This window comes from Megalobrama amblycephala, linkage group LG21 (assembly GCF_018812025.1).
Source record: "Megalobrama amblycephala isolate DHTTF-2021 linkage group LG21, ASM1881202v1, whole genome shotgun sequence".
Classification (NCBI taxonomy): domain Eukaryota; kingdom Metazoa; phylum Chordata; class Actinopteri; order Cypriniformes; family Xenocyprididae; genus Megalobrama; species Megalobrama amblycephala.
The window spans coordinates 30,764,083-30,784,263 of NC_063064.1; the positions used below are offsets into that span (position 1 = coordinate 30,764,083).

Sequence of the window (20,181 nt, forward strand, 5' to 3'; positions counted from 1 at the left end):
GGAGGAGCCATGGTGAAGCCTGGGAGGAGGGACCAGGAATGCAAACTCCTGCGTTGGAGCCGGCCATGGTGGAGACCTATATGGAGCCGAGGAGACACAGAACCAGGGTGACACTGCAGGTCTGGAGGACCAAGGTGGAGCAGACGGTTCCTGGGGCAGAGGCAGGGACCCGGAAGACCGTAGTGGAGCCAGAGTAACTGAGGACAACAGCAGAGCCGGAGGGAAGGTGGAGCCCAGTGGAGCCGAATGGATGGAGGGCAGAGGTGCAGCTGGAGTCCAGGAATCTCATGGTGGAAACAGGGTGATGGGGCCGAGGGAGTGAGATGGAGGGACGAGGGAGACTGGTGGAGCCAGTGGGATGGTGGATGGAGATGAGGGAGCATGGAGCCAAGGCGGAACTGATGGTTTGAGGGCCAAGGTGGAATCCAGGGCTTGGTGTCTGGAATCGGAGACAATGTATCCTCACACCAAGATGGAGCTGTGGACTGGAAGGCCCGAGGCGGATCCACACCACCAGATGTAATCAACTGAGAATGAGCTGAGGGTCTGACAGAAACCACCGGTGGCAAGGTTGTGGAACTGGCTGGCTTTGGTAGAGGAGGTGGGAGAGGGAGGCTGGGAGGGAGAGCAGGCAACATGGGACTGGGTGAGACCAGTGGAGAAACAGGAGACTCAGGGCTAGGCGGAACCAGAGGTAAAGGGAGATACAGGGGAATACTCTATACCAAATCCAATTAAACGTCAGAGGCAGCTCCCCATCAGTGGCGGGAGTGTGGGCGGGGCTCCATTCCATGCCCTCGAATTTCACAAGAACTCCCTCGGGGAACTCCCTCCCTCGTTGTTGCCAGCTTGTGCACCTGGTCAGATGCATTGTTGGGCCCTGTCTGCCGGAGTGCAGGCTGACTGGGCTCTGGGTCTGGAGTGGGGCTGATGTCGTCCTCTACAGGGCAGATGGTGAACGGCAAATAATTTTTCACCAGCACCCACTCCACGAATGCGGCAAAGTCCTCCTGAGGACCCCTCCCTGGGAGGCATGCCCTGGACCACTTGCTGAGGCTGGAGATGTAGAACACACAGAGTGAGCGGTCGGGATAGTGCGTTTGGCACGCCAACTGGTGTCGCTGTTGGACAGTGTTACTTTGAAAAACCACAATTTAATTTGTGTTGAAGGAGAAAGCATGCAGCTAAAAGGCTGTCTGTGAGACCTGAGTGATATTAATACTTTAGTGTCTGCAAAACACTAGACATAAGTGGGACTGAAACAATGCTGATAAAACAATAAAAAATTGTTTTGCATCTGCAGACTAATCACGCAATAGAGGAACACACTGAAATAGCTAAAATTAGTTAGAGTGGTGGTTTCTCTAGATAAGACCCTTATTTCTCGTCTGGGATCTTGTAGAATGCTTTGAAGCTGCAATGAATCTGACATTTGGACCTTCAACCATTTGGGCTTCATTGAAGTCCATTATATGGAGAAAAATCCTGGAATGTTTTCATCAAAAACCATCATTTCTTTTGACTGAAGAAAGAAGGACATGAACATCTTGCATGACATGGGGGTGAGTAAATTATCAGGAAATTTTAATTTGAAAGTGAACTAATCCTTTAAGGTAGACCTATTCTTATATAATTGTTGTCTTAGTTTATTTGCGCATTTTTTGCCATAATGATGAAATAATTAATTAATAAAACAAAATTAAATAAACAGCTGGATATGGAAAGAAAAAAAAACATGTACATACCTACATAACCAAATACAAACATTTATTCTTAAATGAAAATAAAAGTCTCAACAGTTGTAGGATTATAACATATAAAATAAAACATTATGTGTTTCCATATTGTTGAAGTATAATAATGCATGTTTATAACTTAACATCGATACTGATACTGTATTAAAAATGGGTAAAGTTTTTTTCTTTTCTTTTCATTTTTCACCCAACAACCATATCCACTGGGAATGACATTACTGATTAGAAAAAGCAATACACATACCTGCATAACCAAATATGTTTAAGTCTCAACAATTGTAGAATTGTAAAATAAAACATGTTACTGTATTGTTAAAGTATAAAAAAACAGGTTTTTGTCTTCATTGTTTCACAAATAACAAATATTCAAAAGTTAATATTTATATTTCACTTTTACTTCTGAACCCAGAACAGATATAACAGACATAAAAGGTAAGTAGTCTGTAGTGTCAGACAAGATATTATGGATACTTTACTATCCCACGAGGTCACGGGAGAGGATTTGTGAAAGGCAGTGAAGCGACGCAACTGAAAATCCTCATTTGGAATCTTTACTTTTAGTGCACATGTGTGTGTTTACAGAAGTGTGCTTGGGAATCTTCATCACTTGGAAGAACTTACATCTTACATTGACATTTATGCATTTTGCAGATGCTTTTATCAGGGAACAGACTTTATCACTTCATCTTTAACTTGAGGATTCCCTGCACAGAATGTGGAAGTGAAACAGCCTCATGCTTATATTGAAAGCTCAGCATTTGCAATGTGTGTGTGTGTTTGTGTGTGTTCAGTCTCTGTGTTTTCAGGGTCTCTCACACTTAGAGGTCTGAATGTGCTGATGTGAGAATAATGAACTTTTTGGCCAAGTTCTGTTAGAGATGATGTGATGACTCTGTGCTGTTTACAGTAAGCACTGCTGTTTTTTTAATGTTTTTCAATGTAAACATGAAAAGCATTTTACAGGATAAAAAGGAACATCAAACATAATATCAGGAGGCCAGTTGCATAAACATACAGTGGGTACGGAAAATATTCAGACCCCCTTAAATTTTTCACTCTTTGTTATATTGCAGCCATTTGCTAAAATCATTTAAGTTCATTTTTTTTCCTCATTAATGTACACACAGCACCCCATATTGACAGAAAAACACAGAATTGTTGACATTTTTGCAGATTTATTAAAAAAGAAAAACTGAAATATCACATGGTCATAAGTATTCAGACCCTTTGCTGTGACACTCATATATTTAACTCAGGTGCTGTCCATTTCTTCTGATCATCCTTGAGATGGTTCTACACCTTCATTTGAGTCCAGCTGTGTTTGATTATACTGATTGGACTTGATTAGGAAAGCCACACACCTGTCTATATAAGACCTTACAGCTCACAGTGCATGTCAGAGCAAATGAGAAACATGAGGTCAAAGGAACTGCCTGAAGAGCTCAGAGACAGAATTGTGGCAAGGCACAGATCTGGCCAAGGTTACAAAAACATTTCTGCTGCACTTAAGGTTCCTAAGAGCACAGTGGCCTCCATAATCCTTAAATGGAAGACGTTTGGGACGACCAGAACCCTTCCTAGAGCTGGCCGTCCGGCCAAACTGAGCTATCAGGGGAGAAGAGCCTTGGTGAGAGAGGTAAAGAAGAACCCAAAGATCACTGTGGCTGAGCTCCAGAGTCAAGTCAAGTTGTGGGAGAAAGTTGTAGAAAGTCAACCATCACTGCAGCCCTCCACCAGTCGGGGCTTTATGGCAGAGTGGCCCGACGGAAGCCTCGCCTCAGTGCAAGACACATGAAAGCCCGCATGGAGTTTGCCAAGATGGTAAGAAATAAGATTCTCTGGTCTGATGAGACCAAGATAGAACTTTTTGGCCTTAATTCTAAGCGGTATGTGTGGAGAAAACCAGGCACTGCTCATCACCTGTCCAATACAGTCCCAACAGTGAAGCATGGTGGTGGCAGCATCTTGCTGTGGGGGTGTTTTTCAGCTGCAGGGACAGGACGACTGGTTGCAATCGAGGGAAAGATGAATGCGGCCAAGTACAGTGATATCCTGGACGAAAACCTTCTCCAGAGTGCTCAGGACCTCAGACTGGGCCGAAGGTTTACCTTCCAACAAGACAATGACCCTAAGCACACAGCTAAAATAACGAAGGAGTGGCTTCACAACAACTCCGTGACTGTTCTTGAATGGTCCAGCCAGAGCCCTGACTTAAACCCAATTGAGCATCTCTGGAGAGACCTAGAAATGGCTGTCCACCAACGTTTACCATCCAACCTGACAGAACTGGAGAGGATCTGCAAGGAGGAATGGCAGAGGATCCCCAAATCCAGGTGTGAAAAACTTGTTGCATCTTTCCCAAAAAGACTCATGGCTGTATTAGATCAAAAGGGTGCTTCTACTAAATACTGAGCAAAGGGTCTGAATACTTAGGACCATGTGATATTTCAGTTTTTCTTTTTTAATAAATCTGCAAAAATGTCAACAATTCTGTGTTTTTCTGTCAATATGGGGTGCTGTGTGTACATTAATGAGGAAAAAAATGAACTTAAAGGGTTACTTCAGGATTTAGCATTAAGCTTTGTATTAGTAGAATACCACTAGTATTTTCGAATTACCGTGCTTTCCCCCTTCATATCAGCCCGAGATGAGAGATTTATGCATATTTATTCTGAAAAAAGCCTCCGATGACGCAAAAATCGTCATTTTGCGTCATCGGAGGCTTTTTTGGCCAGAGGCTTAAAACTACAGCCAGTAATAGCAGGTAGTTCCGCATTTTTTCACCACACCCACCCATACATATGCGCGTTTGAGGTTACTCACGGACATAGATCAAAGATTTTATCAAAAGTGGGTGTCAATTATATTTTTAAGCTTACAGTAATTAACTTTATTTTGTCTGCACTACATCAGTGGTTCATCACGCAAATTTATCGGTCTCTGCAGTCATCTCAACCAATACAGCAACAGGCTTTTGTGGTAACGTTAGCATAAATAGATAAATAGACTAATTACTAACTTAAATGTAATTGTCTATCTAACGTTACTTTGCTAAGTTTGCAGTTTTACTGCTACCTACAACACTACATATAGGCTACTGTGTTATCAGTCTAGTATCAGCGAGTCTTACCTCTAGGCAAATACGCTTAGTACCAGATGCCCAGGCTGTTCGTCCTCTGGGAAAGTGAATATCGATGGTATCGCGGTGTCCTTCAGAATGGTTCTCTTCATTGCAAGGATATTTGGTTCGTAGTCTTCGTGCTTGAAATGGAGACTACATATTCTGTGTTTTTTTAGGTTTTCTATAACGGTGTCATCTCCAAACTTCGGGTGTTTGATGGCCCGCAGCCACTGTTTACATCGCTCCAAATCTTTAACTTAATCGGAAAATGATGGAAACTTACTTGTCCTTTCCTGGTTTTGGGTGTACATCCAGGTACAAAGCAATTTAGCACCATTTCGCTGTAAATGTATGAACTAACTCACAATTTATAGAATTAATATGTAACAAAGCAAGCCTAGTTGTTTGAATTTTCCTGGTAATGCCGCCTGTAACCGATAGGCGTGGTTTGGGCGTGGCCTCGCAAGGGCAGCAAAACAAGTGCATTCTGGGAGTTGTTGTCTTTCATCCACATTAGTCAAAAATACATTTTCTGCCTTTTCTCAGTCTAGAAAGCTCCAAATTCAAAAATAATTTCACATTTCTACTACATAAATGACCAATTTTAAATACACATTCATCTTTCCAGGGGGAAGTACCCCTTTAAATGATTTTAGCAAATGGCTGCAATATAACAAAGAGTGACCTTTATACTTTTTGTTATGGAAAGATTCCATGGATGTTAAAGGTTATTTGTGGAACCGTCGATGCCATTAAAGATCCTTTATTTTTGAGAGTGTATATTAAGACACATTAAATAACTAGTCTGACCAACTCTTACTTTTCAGATTCAAATTAGACCAATCTACCTTTTTATGTACTGACTTTAAAAAGTTCTTACCAGTCTTATTAAATTAGATGACTAACTTTTAGGACTAGTCTAAGTAATTTATGCAGTCGGATCATTTTATCTCATTTGAGAATGGGACATTAATAACTAAATTGTTATGGGAAGCATAAAACATGTTTATGTAATGAATGACAGGAAGTTGAGACAGGAACATGTTTTAATGCCAATCTGGCAATTTTAGGGCGATTTACAGTTACTGAAGTAATTTACTGTTGGTCATGTGTTGGTAGGGACAGAACACAAAAACAGAGTTTAAAAATAGCAAAAACTGTTTAAAAAAAAGAGGAATTAAACATTTTTGCTTTAATCTGTTCTGATTATCTGTCATGTGCTGAACTTATGGGAAATTCTATGCCATTTCACCTTTAAAAACTTTAGGTAGCACTAAACCCTTTTCTGCAACAGCCTTAAGTTTAATCATTTAAAATACTAAGACTTTTTCTATGTACACAAAAGGCTGATTTCTCTCAAATATTGTTCACAAATCTGTCTAAATCTGTGTTAGTGAGTACTTCTCCTTTGCCAAGATAATCCATCCACCTCACAGGTGTGGCATATCAAGATGCTGATTAGACAGCATGATTATTGCACAGGTGTGCCTTAGGCTGGCCACAATAAAATGTGCAGATTTACTGTATTGGGGGGTCCGAAAACCAGTCAGTATCTGGTCAGAAGAGAATTGTCCCGATCACTGCCATTATAAAGCTCAGATGTGTCATGATATGTATTAATATATCTCAGATTGTGTTCATCAGAAAGAAGAAAGTCATAGATGGCTTGAGGGTGAGTAAAGCTTGAGGTAATTTTCATTTGAAAGTGAACTAATCCTTTAAAGACATATCAATCGAGCAGCACATTGAGAGTAAAGGTGACGCCCTCCAGGGCTGATTGAGAATTGCAGGTACAGATATCATGTCTTTGACAACACAGACAAGAAGAACAGAGATCAAGTCAAGAGCTGCTAAACGCAGTGTCTTGCAGAAGTGAATGTCCATGAGAAATAAGTTTGGTTGTGCTGAAATTACTATACCAGGAGATGAACAACAGGTTTAAGAGGATCATAAATAAACTAAAACACATTTTGCTGGATGTATAGAGGCCAAAAGTGATAGTATGCCAGAGCCACTGTTAAAATGACTGTCTAATACCGGTAATATAGCTGTAAGCAGAAATTATAGAGCCAGACACAAAACACCCCATTACAGCTCCTTAACCTTACATTTTTATTACGATTTTACCATTTTTTTTCTGAGCACTCCCTCTGCCACTTTCCTCTTTTAGTGTCAGCTGATAAAACACTCATGGAGATGATAAGGAAGAAGATGGGAAGCCATTTTAATGGAAGGGCTCTTGAACATTCAGAATCCTGACGCATGGGGAGTTATTTAGCTTTTTAACCTGTTTTCTTGAGAAGTTTGATCTGGATTTTCATTACTTGAAGGACACATTTTTTTCTTCATTTTTACATAACGTAAAATAATTGTCTTGAACTAACCTGAAATTAAATTTTCTGCCCCTCACATTTTCATATTTATATTCATAGGTAGAAATATGAGTCCATGTTCAAGTGATAATGTGTTAAGGTGGTTTCAAATAATATAATAACTTATAATAATGAATTATTGAGAAAAAAAACATCTCAGCATCTTATGGAAGTTCAAATACAAATACAGCTGCTAGAATGTTTACACAAAAGAACACTGCACAAGTTTTTATTTTCAGTTTTGCATAAATGAAAAAAAAAATGATGTTCAAAGTCTCTAGAAAGTTCTGTGAACACATTATATCAGTTATACACTGGCAATGACAGTACAGAGAAAAGCAATACACATACTTACATAACCAAATACAAATATTTATTCTTAAATGAAAACAAACGTTTCAGCAGATGAAGTTGGATGATGTTGAAAAATGAAAATCAAAAAAGAAATGCTGTTATTTATGAGAGAAAAAAATATATTCGGCAACAGCACCAGAAGGGGGAGACAGAGAGAGAGTGTTTTGTTCATGTCTTGATAAAGGTTATTTATTGTATGTTTTTATTAGGGGCCAAGCACCGAAGGTGCTTAGGCACCTATTGTTATTGTTGGCGTTCCGTACGCTTATTCTTCTTCTTCTTTTTCTTCTTCCGCTCTTGAAGTCTATGGCAGCCCATAGAAGCGCTTGCGGGAAAGTTGTGAAATTTGGCACACAGTTAGAGGACAGTCTGACCTTTGTCCATAGCAGATTTGGAGTCTCTAACTCAATCCCTCTAGCGCCACCAGCTGTCCAAATTTGCACTTATGTTTATGCAAATAACTTTTGATCCGTAAGGGTTAGAAACAAAATTCTTTTTCCCTCTGATTCCTTGGGTCAAGACGAATCGATTGCACCCTATGACGTCATTTTCCGTCATGAAAATTTTTCCGCCATTTTGAATTTTGTGAAAAACGTACTTTTTCGAACTCCTCCTAGGCCGTTACTCCGATTTTCATGAAAATTGAATCAGATCATCTTCAGACCATGCTGACAAAAAGTTATGGAATTCAAGTCGATTCCTCAAACCGTTTTCGAAAAACTCGCAAACGAATTGTACATAGTGCTTGCGAAAACAGAAGTAAGGCTGTATCTCCGCAATGCTTTATCGTATTAAGACCAAACTTGGTACATGACCTGAGGTACCATGCAGTGTTTCGACGCAGCGCCACCTACTGGTGCGGAGATATGAAAAATGGACATTTTTGCTTATAACTTCTGATGGGTTTGTCCAAAAATCATATATTTGGTCTCGTTAGATTCAGGGAATCATGTCGAGTCGATTGATATCCAATTTTCCCATATCGGCCATTTAGGCCGTCGGCCATTTTGAATTTTGTGCTAAAATGCTGTATTTTACGAACGCATTAGCGTATCGTTATGAAACTCGGTATGGGTCATCAGGACAATGCCCTGAAGGAGCCTGAGAAGTTTCGGCACAGCGCCACCTTGTGGTCAAAAGTTATAACAAAATTTACAAAAATGCTAATAACTTTTGACTATATTAACCGATTGTAATGAAACTGGGCTCAGTAGATTCCTTGGGTCATGTTGAGAACATAGATATCAAATTTGCTATAGTCGGCTGAACTTCCTGTCCGCCATATTGTTTTTCTTTAAAAACCTACTTTTTCGAACTCCTCCTACACCATTGCTCTGATTTTCACCAAAATTGAAATGTATCATCTTCAGACCATGCCGACAAAAAGTTATGGATTTCAAGTTCATATGTAAAACCGTTTTCGTATACCGGAGCAATGAATTTGAGGCATGTTGTAAAACACACTCTTGTAGTTGTATCTCTGCACTGCTTTATCATATTCAGACCAAACTTGGTACCTATCATCAAAAGTATGACCTGAGGCATCATGCAGTGTTTCGGCGCAGCGCCACCTACTGGTGCGGAAATATGAAAAATGAATATTTTTGCTTATAACTTCTGATGGGTTTGTCCAAAAATCATAAATTTGGTCTCGTTGGATTCGGGGCATCATGCCGAGTCGAATGATAACCATTATTACCATATCAGAAATTTTGGCCGTCGGACATTTTGAATTTTGTGCTAAAATGCTGTATTTTACGAACGCATTAGCGTATCTTTACAAAACTCGGTATGGGTCATCAGCACAATGCCCTGAAGGAGCCTGAGAAGATTCGGACCAGCGCCAACTTGTGGCCAAAAGTTATAACAAAATGTACAAAAATGTTAATAACTTTTGACTGTATTCACCAATTGTAATGCAACTGGTCTCAGTTGATTCCTTGGGCCATGCTGAGAACATAGATATCAAATTTGCCATAGTCAGCTGAACTTCCTGTACGCCATATTGTTTTTCTTTAAAAACCTACTTTTTCGAACTCCTCCTAGACCGTTGCTCCGATTTTCACCAAAATTGAACCGTGTCATCTTCAGACCATGCCGACAAAAAGTTATGGATTTCAAGTCGATATGTCAAACCGTTTTCGTATACCAGAGCAAAGAATTTGAGGCATGATGCAAAACGACTCTTGAAGCTGTATCTCTTCAGTGCTTTGACATATTGACACCAAACTTTGCAAGTGTCATTGTCACCTCACTCTGACCATACCACAACAATTTGGACATAGCGCCACCTATTGGTCGAAAGTGATGAACCAGTAAATCCTAATTTTTTATCATTTTTCAGCTCTTTTACCTAAAATGATCTTAATAGGTCTTTAATTGCTCACTGCTGCAGTTAGCCTGATGCTCCCAGTCGTGTTGGCTTGCTTCTTGTGCCGTTTTTGTGCTTGGCCCCGTAATTGCTGCTTGCAGCTATATTTATTATTATTATCATCTTATTTTATTAATTACATGGCACTTTATTTTAATTCTAGTCTATATTTCTTTTTCTTGTCATTATTAGTTTTGTACAAAACTGTATGTAAACACAGTCATATCAGTAAATTTTCAAAATGAACTGAAATTGAGAGAGAGCTTAACAATAGAAAAACCAAAAAACATCCCCATCTAACACAGACACAAATACAACCATTCGTTTGTGCAGAAAGACAGAACGTGCTGAAGATCTTTTAAGAAGATTTAAGATAATACAATTATATTACAAAAGCTTGTCAGAAGAGAATGCATGTTTCATCATAAGTTGTGCGCCGAAATGTATTTTATCAGCATTCGTAACCTGTCACATGAGAAAGAGTCGAGCTGGAATGTGATTCTGTGTTGTGAAATGACTGTAAATGATCCAAAGTGTCATGTGGTCTCATGTTAACAGGTTAAATACCCAAGGATATTTGAACTCATGGGTTTAAATAAAAGGAAAGCTTTAATTCATATTAACAGATTGAACAAAACATGATTGAGCTGTCAGTTAAATCAAAGAAAAGTTCGGTTTTCTTTCAGATTTTTGTTCAGATAAAAAAGATGGCAGAGCATGATGGAAGAAGGTAATATTTACAGGCAGTTCAAGATGTCAAATTAAAATGTCAAATGGTGATTTCCTTTTGATTTTGAACCCATATTAATGCATTTATATTTAGTTCTTTCTGACTGTTTAGATGCATTTCCAAAATCAGATTTAATTTGGATATAGTTTGTAAAATAATTTTGTGTTCTATTCATTTAATACATGAATCAAAACTCAAACTTGAATCAAAATTCAATATAGCAATTCATGTTTAAAAATCAAAAAGTTATTTTGTTTATTTTACTACTAAAATTACTTTTTGAATGTTGAGTGTGAATCACCATTGAGGTTTTGATTCTATTTTTTCATACTATTTTCAACGTCCTCATGTTTTTTTCTGACAGGACTAAGAGCTGTTGTTCTGGGGTGGCAGAAATCTGACAAAGCTTCAGTGATAAACAGCATTTTAGGTGATGAAGTTGAGTCTGACAGACATTTTGTGACGTCTGTGAGGAAAGATGGTGACGTGAATGGAAGGAAGATAACTCTGATTAACACTCCATGCTGGTGGCAGAATTATGGTTTGCAGGATTCACCAGAGGTTGTCAAACAGGAGCTGGTTTGCAGTGTCTTCCTGTGTCCACCGGGGCCTCATGTCTTTCTGTTGGTCATTAACCTCAGTTTGCCTTTCACTGAAGAAAACAGACTCAGCATTGAGAATCACTTTAGTCTCTTTGGTGAGAGGATCTGGAGACACACTATAGTGCTCTTTACACTAGCCGATTTACTGAAGGACAAAAACATTGAGCAGCACATAAAGAATCAAGATCTGCAGCAGATCATACAGAGATGTGGACAAAGATATCACATCTTTGATTTCAAAAACAAAAGTGTTGGAGTCAAAGACCTGCTTGGTAAGATTGATGATGTTGTAGCAACAAACAGTGACAAGCATTTTGAAACACATGATGACATGCTGCTGGAGATAAAGAGAAAGAGAGATGAAAATGAAGATGAAGCAAAAGCTAGACAAAAAAGGTTGCAGGACAAAAGAGATCTGAAAGAAATAGATAAGTAAACCACATATATGTATATGTATACAAGTCAAAAGTTTGGCTAACTTTTGAGCTTTTCACACTGCGTTTAGCTCCGGATTATCGTCGTTGTAAACCCCCATTTTAACCCCTGGTAAACACACTTCTAATTTAAAAGTGGGGTTAACACCATTTTTCACCAGGGTTAGGAAACCCTGGGTTGCTTTTGCACTGTTGTGGTGCCAAACATGTGCAGTGTGAATGCTGTGAATGCACCTTTTCTCCCATTCATACTAGCGACAAAAGCTATGTTTTCCATGTTAAGGCTGGTGCACACTGTGCGATTTTGGCCACGATTAGGTCTTCTGAGACAGGCAGGGGGTTCAAATTCTGCCTCTTTGGCCATAATCACAATTTTGCAAATCCTAAAAGATTCCTATAATCCTAGCCTAAAACCTCTAGTCTTTGATTGCTAGTTTGACATGTTCACCGACAGCTGATTAATGACCGTTGCGATCATATTTTACCTCCGACGAAATTCTGGCAGTGTCAGAAGATGCACAGTACTGCAGTGTGACGACTACGAGTCATAAATCTATTCAGTATAAACTTGATTGTACATTTGGCAATATATGATATGACATTTACAAGCAATGACATTTACACCGCAAATATGCAAAAAGGACGTTAACCCAGGGTTTAGGTATGAGTGTGAAAAACAGGCTTGGCCAGCGGCCTTGCAGACAGGCTTGAAGACCCCCCACTGCGGAGCAGATGACCACCTCAACAGTTCAGACGGGCTTGAAGACCCCCACGGTGGAGCAGAAGACCACTGCAGCAGCTCAGATGGGCTTGAAGACCCCCACGGCGGAGCAGATGACCACCGCAGCAGCACAGAGGGGCTTGAAGACCAAAGAAACAAAGAAATCCAGGAAACCAGGCAGAGAAGAAAAAAAACAGGCTGGGCCGGCGGCCTTGCAGACAGGCTTGAAGACCCCCCACTGCGGAGCAGATGACCACCACAGCAGCTCAGACAGGCTTGAAGACCCCCACGGCGGAGCAGACGACCACCGCAGCAGCACAGAGGGGCTTGAAGACCCCCACGGCGGAGCAGATGACCACTGCAGCAGCTCAGACGGGCTTGAAGACCCCCACGGCGGAGCAGATGACCACCACAGCAGCTCAGACAGGCTTGAAGACCCCCACGGCGGAGCAGACGACCACCGCAGCAGCACAGAGGGGCTTGAAGACCCCCACGGCGGAGCAGATGACCACCGCAGCAGCACAGAGGGGCTTGTAGACCCCCACGGCGGAGCAGATGACCACCGCAGCAGCACAGAGGGGCTTGTAGACCCCCACGGCGGAGTAGATGACCACTGCAGCCGCACAGACGGGCTTGAAGACCCCCACAGCGGTGCAGACGACCACCGCAGCAGCTCAGACAGGCTTGAAGACCCCACACGGCGGAGCAGATGAACACAGCAGCATTTCTGATGGGCTTGAAAATCTCCACGGTGGAGCAGATGACTACCACAGCTGAGTAGTCAGGCCTGAAGATCCCCATGGCGGAGCAGAAGACCACCACAGCTGCGCAGACAGGGCTGGAAACCACCACTGCGGATCTGGTGTGGCTTACAGAACTACAATAGAAAGCAATGGTCCCTAAGACCAAACAGAGACAGGCAGGGGGTTCAAAATCTGCCTCTTTGGCCATAATAGGGCTGGCAGAGAGTTTAACAACAACCTCCGTGATCATGTCCAGACAAACAGGAAGTTCAGGGGTGACCTTCGCGGTCATGTCGAGCCAGACAAACAGTTCAGGGAAAACTTCTGTGGTCATGTCTGAGCAGACAGGGAACTTGGGGACGACCTCAGTGATTGCGTCAGGACATACAAGAAACTCAGGGGCGATCTCCATGGTTGCATCCAGGCAGACGTTCATGGAAGTTCATGGGCTGGAACCGACACAGGACTGAGCTCTGGAGCAGGAGCAGACTCATGGGCTGAAGTGGACTCTGGAGTGGATTCATAAACTGGAGCGGATTCATGGACTGGGGCAGCCTCTGGAACCGACTCATGGACTCATGGACTGTGGCCATAATGGTCAGCGCTGCCATTTCTAAAAGCTCAGGCATGGCAGCCATCTCGGCTGAGGGCTCAGGAATGGACTCATTGGCTGGAGCGGACTCACAGACTGGAGCGGGCTCTGGAACGGACTCACGGGCTGGAGCAGACTCACTGGCTGGAGCGGGCTCAGGCGTGTTGTATACAGGCTCTGGTGGGGAAACCACAGGACAGGAAGGTACCGAAAACACAGGACTGGCAATCATTAAAACAGGACGTACTGGTGACCAAGATGGGCCAAGCTCCGTGGCCATGGGAACTTGGTGTGCGGTGCCTCCCCGCAAAAAAATATTTAGGAGAGGAGTCCTCCTCAACCTCTGCAACCGTAAAGGAGGTCTCACCCCCTGTATTATTATAATTACAGTTATGTGTCCGACGCTGTAAAAAAATGATTATATTGTACAGTAAGTTGACCGAGTGGATCTCTGAGCTGGTGTGAGCGAGTGGAGGTGGGCTAATTAGCATATTCATATTTTGCTATTTTAAGGCATTATACTATTTTAAGGCATGAAGAAATTTTTCACAGGAAAAAACGTTTAAATATGTCATTTTGGTGATCAAAGATGAGTTTTAAGGGATAAAATTATTGACTATGGGGGACTTTAAATGTCTAATAAAGTTAATCTTAAACATAATAAAATTATAACATTTTTTTTTTTCTTTTTCTTTTTTGGAGAAGGAGAAGAAGCTGTGGCTCCACTCTCAAAAGTGAGAATTGTCCTGCTGGGTTGGAGTCTGTCTGGGAAGAGTTCAACCGGAAACACCATCTTCAATCATGAAATATTTCCAATAGGAAAAGCACAAAATGGCACAAACCACACAGGTGATGTAAATGGCAGAAAAATAACTGTGCTGAACACCCCAAGCTGGTGGAAATATTTCTCATCTAAATTCAACCCAAAGTTTGCTCAGGCCGCAATCCTGGAGAGCATCGACCAATCACAACATATGCAATTCCCTCACGCCATGATCTTGGTCTAAAATCTAAGATGGCGCCGAGGTATGGCGCCGTAGCAAGAGCTCTTTTGTGCGCTGTTTGTTTTTTATTTGTTTTTGTCTTTAATGCACTTGCCACTTTAAGCTATGGCCGCGAGACATTATTGAAGATTCGTGAGGAAGGTTGTGGATTGTCATTCGTCAATACTGGTTTAAGGTGTGCTGATTTCGATGTGTGCCCCACTCGAGGCAAGCGAGGCCAGGAGTCGGGCCGTGGAGGTCGGGAGCAGAGAGAAAGGACTGGGCGGAGGTATCGCTACACATGCCGAACATTTGAACCCCTGAGCGAGGACATTACATGTTACCAGCGGAAGAAGCGCAGACACCGAGGGAAGCGAGGAGGGTTGCTTGTGAGACTGCGCAGCGGCCGGTCGAGGATCCCGCTGCCGGCCATCTACCTGGCGAATGTTCAGTCACTGCCAAATAAGGTGGACGACCTGCTGAGTCGTATTAAGGCCCAGCGTGAGGCCCGGGACTGCTCCGTGTTTTGCCTGACAGAGACTTGGTTACACAGCGGCGTGCCGGATTCTTCTCTCCAGCCGCCGGGCTTCTCTGTACACCGCTTGGACAGGGTGAAGGAGCGCACCGGGAAATCGAAGGGTGGAGGTGTGTGTTTTTTAATCAATGAACTTTGGTGCACGGACTGTGTCATCGTGAACAAAACTTGCAACGCTAACTTGGAATGTCTTATTTTGAAATGCCGCCCCTTTTATCTCCCACGGGAGTTTTCGGTAATGTTCCTGTGTGGTGTTTATATACATCCGCGGGCGGACATTTCTGTGGCCTTGAGTGAATTAAGTGACATTGTACACAAATTTGAGAACTCCCATGTTAATGCCGTGGTTATAGTAGCTGGTGATTTTAATAAGTGTAATTTTAAAACTGTCTTTCCCAACTACTATCAGCATATTAAACATCCAACTAGGGGAGCACATATCCTGGATCACTGTTACAGTAATGTAAAATCTGCTTATCAATCTAGTCTTAGACCAGCTTTTGGAAAATCAGATCACTCCTCTGTGTTACTTCTTCCTACATATATACAGAGGAGTAAACAATCAAAACCTTCGTCATGTATTGTTCAGTGCTGGACGAAGGAGAGTGAAGTGAAATTACAGGGATGCTTTGATGCTACTGATTGGTCTGTGTTCCATTCAGAAAATTTGGATGAGTATTGTGATGCAGTGACTGGGTACATTGACTTTTGCATTGATTGCTGTGTTCCAAAAAAGGTAATAAAACGGCATGCCAGTCAGAACCCGTGGTACAATGCGGATGTAAATAGGAAAATACAACAGCGGGCCGTGGCTTTTAAATCTGGTAATGCTGTTGCTTATAAGGTGTCCAGATACTCTTTGGAGCGCTCTATTAAAGCTGCTAAACGAGGCTATGGAGCTAAGATAGAGGGACATTTCACGGTGGCGGACCCTCGACGTATGTGGCAAGGGCTAAATTCTATCATTGATTGGAAACCTAAAGGAGGATCTATCATTAATGTTGATCCATCCTTGCCAAACGAATTAAATGAGTTTTATTGTCGTTTTGAAACTGGATATGTTGAACCTGTTGTTTTTTCGGCTTGTAATGAGCAGAGTTTAACAATCATTCAGGAGGATGTCCAGAGGATCTTGTCCAGGACGAAGGTTAGGAAGGCACCTGGTCCGGATGGTATTCCTCCTCGTGTCCTTAAACTGTGCTCCGAGCAACTTGCTCCTGTTTTGACTGATCTTTTTAACATGTCACTTGGGAAGTGTACTGTTCCAGCTAGTTTTAAAAGATCAATCATAATTCCAGTGCCCAAGAAGACACCTGTGACGTGTTTGAATGACTATCGGCCAGTGGCCCTTACATCTGTCTTGATGAAAACCTTTGAGCGGTTGGTGTTGAACTTTGTTAGAGATCAAATCCCTATGTCTGTGGACACACTACAATTTGCATATAGGAAAAACAGAAGTGTGGAGGACGCCATTTCCTTTGCTCTGAACTCTGTCTATAAGCATCTTGATGCACAAAAATCATATGCTAGAATGCTATTTATAGACTATAGTTCAGCTTTTAACTCAATGGTCCCAACAAAGCTCTTTCACAAATTGAAATGTCTTGGACTCGATGATGCCATTTGTAAATGGATTTTAAACTTCCTCACTTGTCGACCACAAAGGGTCAAAATTAATGGCTGTATTTCAGATGAGTTGTATGTTAGTACTGGTTCACCACAGGGGTGTATTTTGAGCCCCCTATTGTTCACATTGTATACTCATGACCTTGTAGCATCCTATGATAATAATGTGATAATCAAATATGCCGATGATACAACTATCATTGGGCTGATTAGTTCAAACGATGAATCTCAGTATCGTGAGGAGGTGGAGAATGTTGCTCAATGGAGTAAAAAAAATAACTTGCTTCTGAACACTTCAAAAACATGTGAACTTGTTATTGATTTTTGTCACAACAGGAATCAGTTGCCTATTACTATCTATGATTCTGATGTGCAGATTGTTGAGAAATGTAAATTTTTGGGTGTGACTCTTTCTCATGATTTGAACTGGAGCTCTAATACGACTAGCATTGCTAAGAAAGCGAGACAGCGCCTCTTCTTTTTACGCAGGCTTCGAGAGTTTACTCAAAATACTAAGATTCTTTTGAATTTTTATTATTGTGTAATTGAGAGTGTTTTAACTAGTTGTATTACTTTGTGGTATGGTAATCCCACCCTGAAAGAGAAGAAGGCTTTGAACAAAGTGGTTCGCTCAGCCAGCAGGACCATTGGCTGTACTTTGCCATTCTTGGAGGTTATATATAAAGCTAGACTTTTGAATCGAGCTTTAAAACTCGTTAATGATGCCTCAGGCCATCCTGCAGGGGCCTTCTTTGAGATGCTTCCCTCAGGGAGAAGGTATCGCTCGGTAAAATGTTCTACTGATCGCCATTTAAACAGTTTCTTTCCCCAAGCTGTAATCATTTTAAACAAAGCACTTTAAATTTGGCACTTTATATTTATGTGTGGATTCTATTGTATAGCATTTTACTTTTGAGTTTTTATGTGGCATCTGCTCATCTGCTTATCTGTTTTATGTTATGTTTTTTTTTTTGTTTTTTTTTTGAGTGTTTGACATTGTACATTGTACTCAGAGCTTCTTGCACATCTTTTCCAATGTGGTTTTATACTGCAAATGGCTAATAAAGTGAACTGTTCCTGTTGATACTTCATTCAAGACTGAACAGAAAAGAATCATTGAAGAGTATATGGCCATTCTTGGAGAAGACGTCTGGAGACACACCATAGTTCTGTTCACATGGAAAGACAGGATTCCAGATGTTTCAATCGAGCAGCACATTGAGAGTGAAGGTGACGCCCTCCAGTGGCTGATTGAGAAATGCAGGAACAGATATCACATCTTTGACAACTCAGACAAGAAGAACAGAGCTCAAGTCACAGAGCTGCTCCAGAAGATCGATGAGATGGTGACAGAAAACAGTCTGTTCTGTCTTAAAACTCAATGTGCTGCAGAAGTGAATGTCCACGAGACGGATACACAACAAGACGAGGAAAGAAATCTGAACACTGACCAGTTACTGAAACTTATGTACCAGGAGATGAAAAACAGGCGTAAAGAGATAATAAGGAAGCTAGAAGAATTAGGGATGGACTTCAGTGGATGTATAGCAGATGATATTAGCATAGAACAACCTCCAGATGGTAAACTGGCATAATTTCCATAGACATATTAAAGCTGCAAGCAGCAAAGGTCTTCTATAAACTTTGAGCACTTTTCTGTGTCATTTTTCTAGTGTCGGGTGATGACAAACTCACAGAGAAGATAAGGAGAGAAGTAAGAAGATGGGAAGCAATTATAATGGATGGGATGCTGAACATTCAGAATCCTGAAGCATCATATGGTGAGTTATTATAGAGTTACATGAAAACATTTTCTTCACTTTTACATAGTTTAACAATGTTTTTTCTTGCTAAAATTGTTAGTGAATTGAACACCTACAGGTGAAATGATTCAGAGTACAAATGCGATGGTGTTGAAATGGCTTCAGAAATGTGAGGAATACAGCACATCTAAAACATCAGCATATGAAACCAGCTCAGAACACAGTGATCTAGTAGAAGATCCACAGAATCCAGAGACGTCAGACAATACATCCAAACTTCAAATGATGCATGCCTAAAAACCAGTTTGCATTGGTTTTTAAACCAATTTATTTGTTAAATAGGTTGTGTTTTTATTTATTAATATGTTTGTGTATTTCGAATTAAAATCTGATATTGTTGTATAATATCAATATATATATTTATTGTTTACTACACATTATAAATGTTTATAATAATATAAAGCAATTATTGCTTATATAATGTATCAGCAAAGTACGGTTTTAATGTCTGTACAATTTATTAACTTTTTACATAATTGTATTTTATCAAGTTAAAAAAATAAAGAAATTGTTGAGCTTTCACAATAACTGTTGTCTATGTTTAATGTGTGTCACATAAGTGGAGTAATGAGGGTATATTGTGCTTGGCTCTAATTGCTCCTTACAGCTATATTATGGGACAGTCATTTTAAGTGACAACTTACAGTTTGGACGATCTGGCATGCTATGATCACTTTTGGCCTCTATACATCCAGTGAAATCCATTCCTAAGTGTTTTAGTTTACCTTTGATCATCTTAAATCTGTTGTTCATCCCCTGATATAGTAATTGCAGTACATGGTTAGTGTCCAAACTTATTTCTTGTTGTGTATCTGTCTCATGGACATTCACTTCTACAGCAGTTTTGAGACAGAACAGACTGTTTTCTGCCACCATCTCATCGATCTTCTGGAACAGCTCTGTGACTTGAGTTCTGTTCTTCTTGTCTGTGTTGTCAAAGACGTGATATCTGTTCCTGCATTTCTCAATCAGCCACTGGAGGGCGTCACCTTCACTCTCAATGTGCTGCTCTTTCAGTCTCAGCTGATGAAAGACTCATGGAGATGATAAGGAGAGAAGGAAGCAGATGGGAAGTCATTTTAATGGAAGGGATCTTGAACATTCAGAATGCTGAAGCATATTCTGGTGAGATATTTAGCTTTATAAGAATACATGTTTTCTTGGGAAATTTGAGCTGGATTTTCATTACTCAAAGGACACATTTGTTCTTCATTTTTATATAGTGTAAAATAATAATTGTATGTCTTGAACTAACCTGAGATCACATTTTCTACCAATCACATTGTCATATTCATATTCACAGATGGAAATATGAGTCCATGTTCTAGTGATATTGTGTTGAGGTGGTTTCAAAGATGTGATGAACACAGCTCATTTGGATGTGGAACAAGCTCCATCCTCAATAGTCTAGAAGATCCAG

General features: G+C 40.9%; 2 protein-coding genes across 5 annotated transcripts; both read left to right on the forward strand.

The window, feature by feature from the left end:
- The first annotated feature begins 10,608 nt into the window (after positions 1 to 10,608).
- On the forward strand, positions 10,609 to 12,180 carry LOC125257157 (GTPase IMAP family member 5-like). The gene is made up of 2 exons (XM_048173630.1): positions 10,609 to 10,702; positions 11,067 to 12,180. The coding sequence occupies exons 1-2, from the start codon at positions 10,690 to 10,692 to the stop codon at positions 11,738 to 11,740; spliced, it is 687 nt and encodes a 228-aa protein (XP_048029587.1). The 5' UTR covers positions 10,609 to 10,689; the 3' UTR covers positions 11,741 to 12,180.
- A 2,267-nt stretch (positions 12,181 to 14,447) lies between these two features.
- On the forward strand, positions 14,448 to 19,249 carry LOC125257189. 4 transcript variants are annotated; one of them, XM_048173662.1, is made up of 4 exons: positions 14,469 to 15,422; positions 18,036 to 18,519; positions 18,612 to 18,719; positions 18,820 to 19,236. In XM_048173662.1, the coding sequence occupies exons 2-4, from the start codon at positions 18,066 to 18,068 to the stop codon at positions 18,996 to 18,998; spliced, it is 741 nt and encodes a 246-aa protein (XP_048029619.1). In that variant the 5' UTR covers positions 14,469 to 15,422; positions 18,036 to 18,065; the 3' UTR covers positions 18,999 to 19,236. The 4 variants fall into 4 exon arrangements, with proteins under 4 accessions (XP_048029620.1, XP_048029616.1, XP_048029619.1 ...); XM_048173663.1 differs by lacking the exon at positions 18,036 to 18,519 and having other exon boundaries at positions 14,448 to 15,422; positions 18,802 to 19,249; XM_048173659.1 differs by lacking the exon at positions 18,036 to 18,519 and having other exon boundaries at positions 14,465 to 15,422; positions 18,820 to 19,240.
- Positions 19,250 to 20,181: the final 932 nt, after the last annotated feature.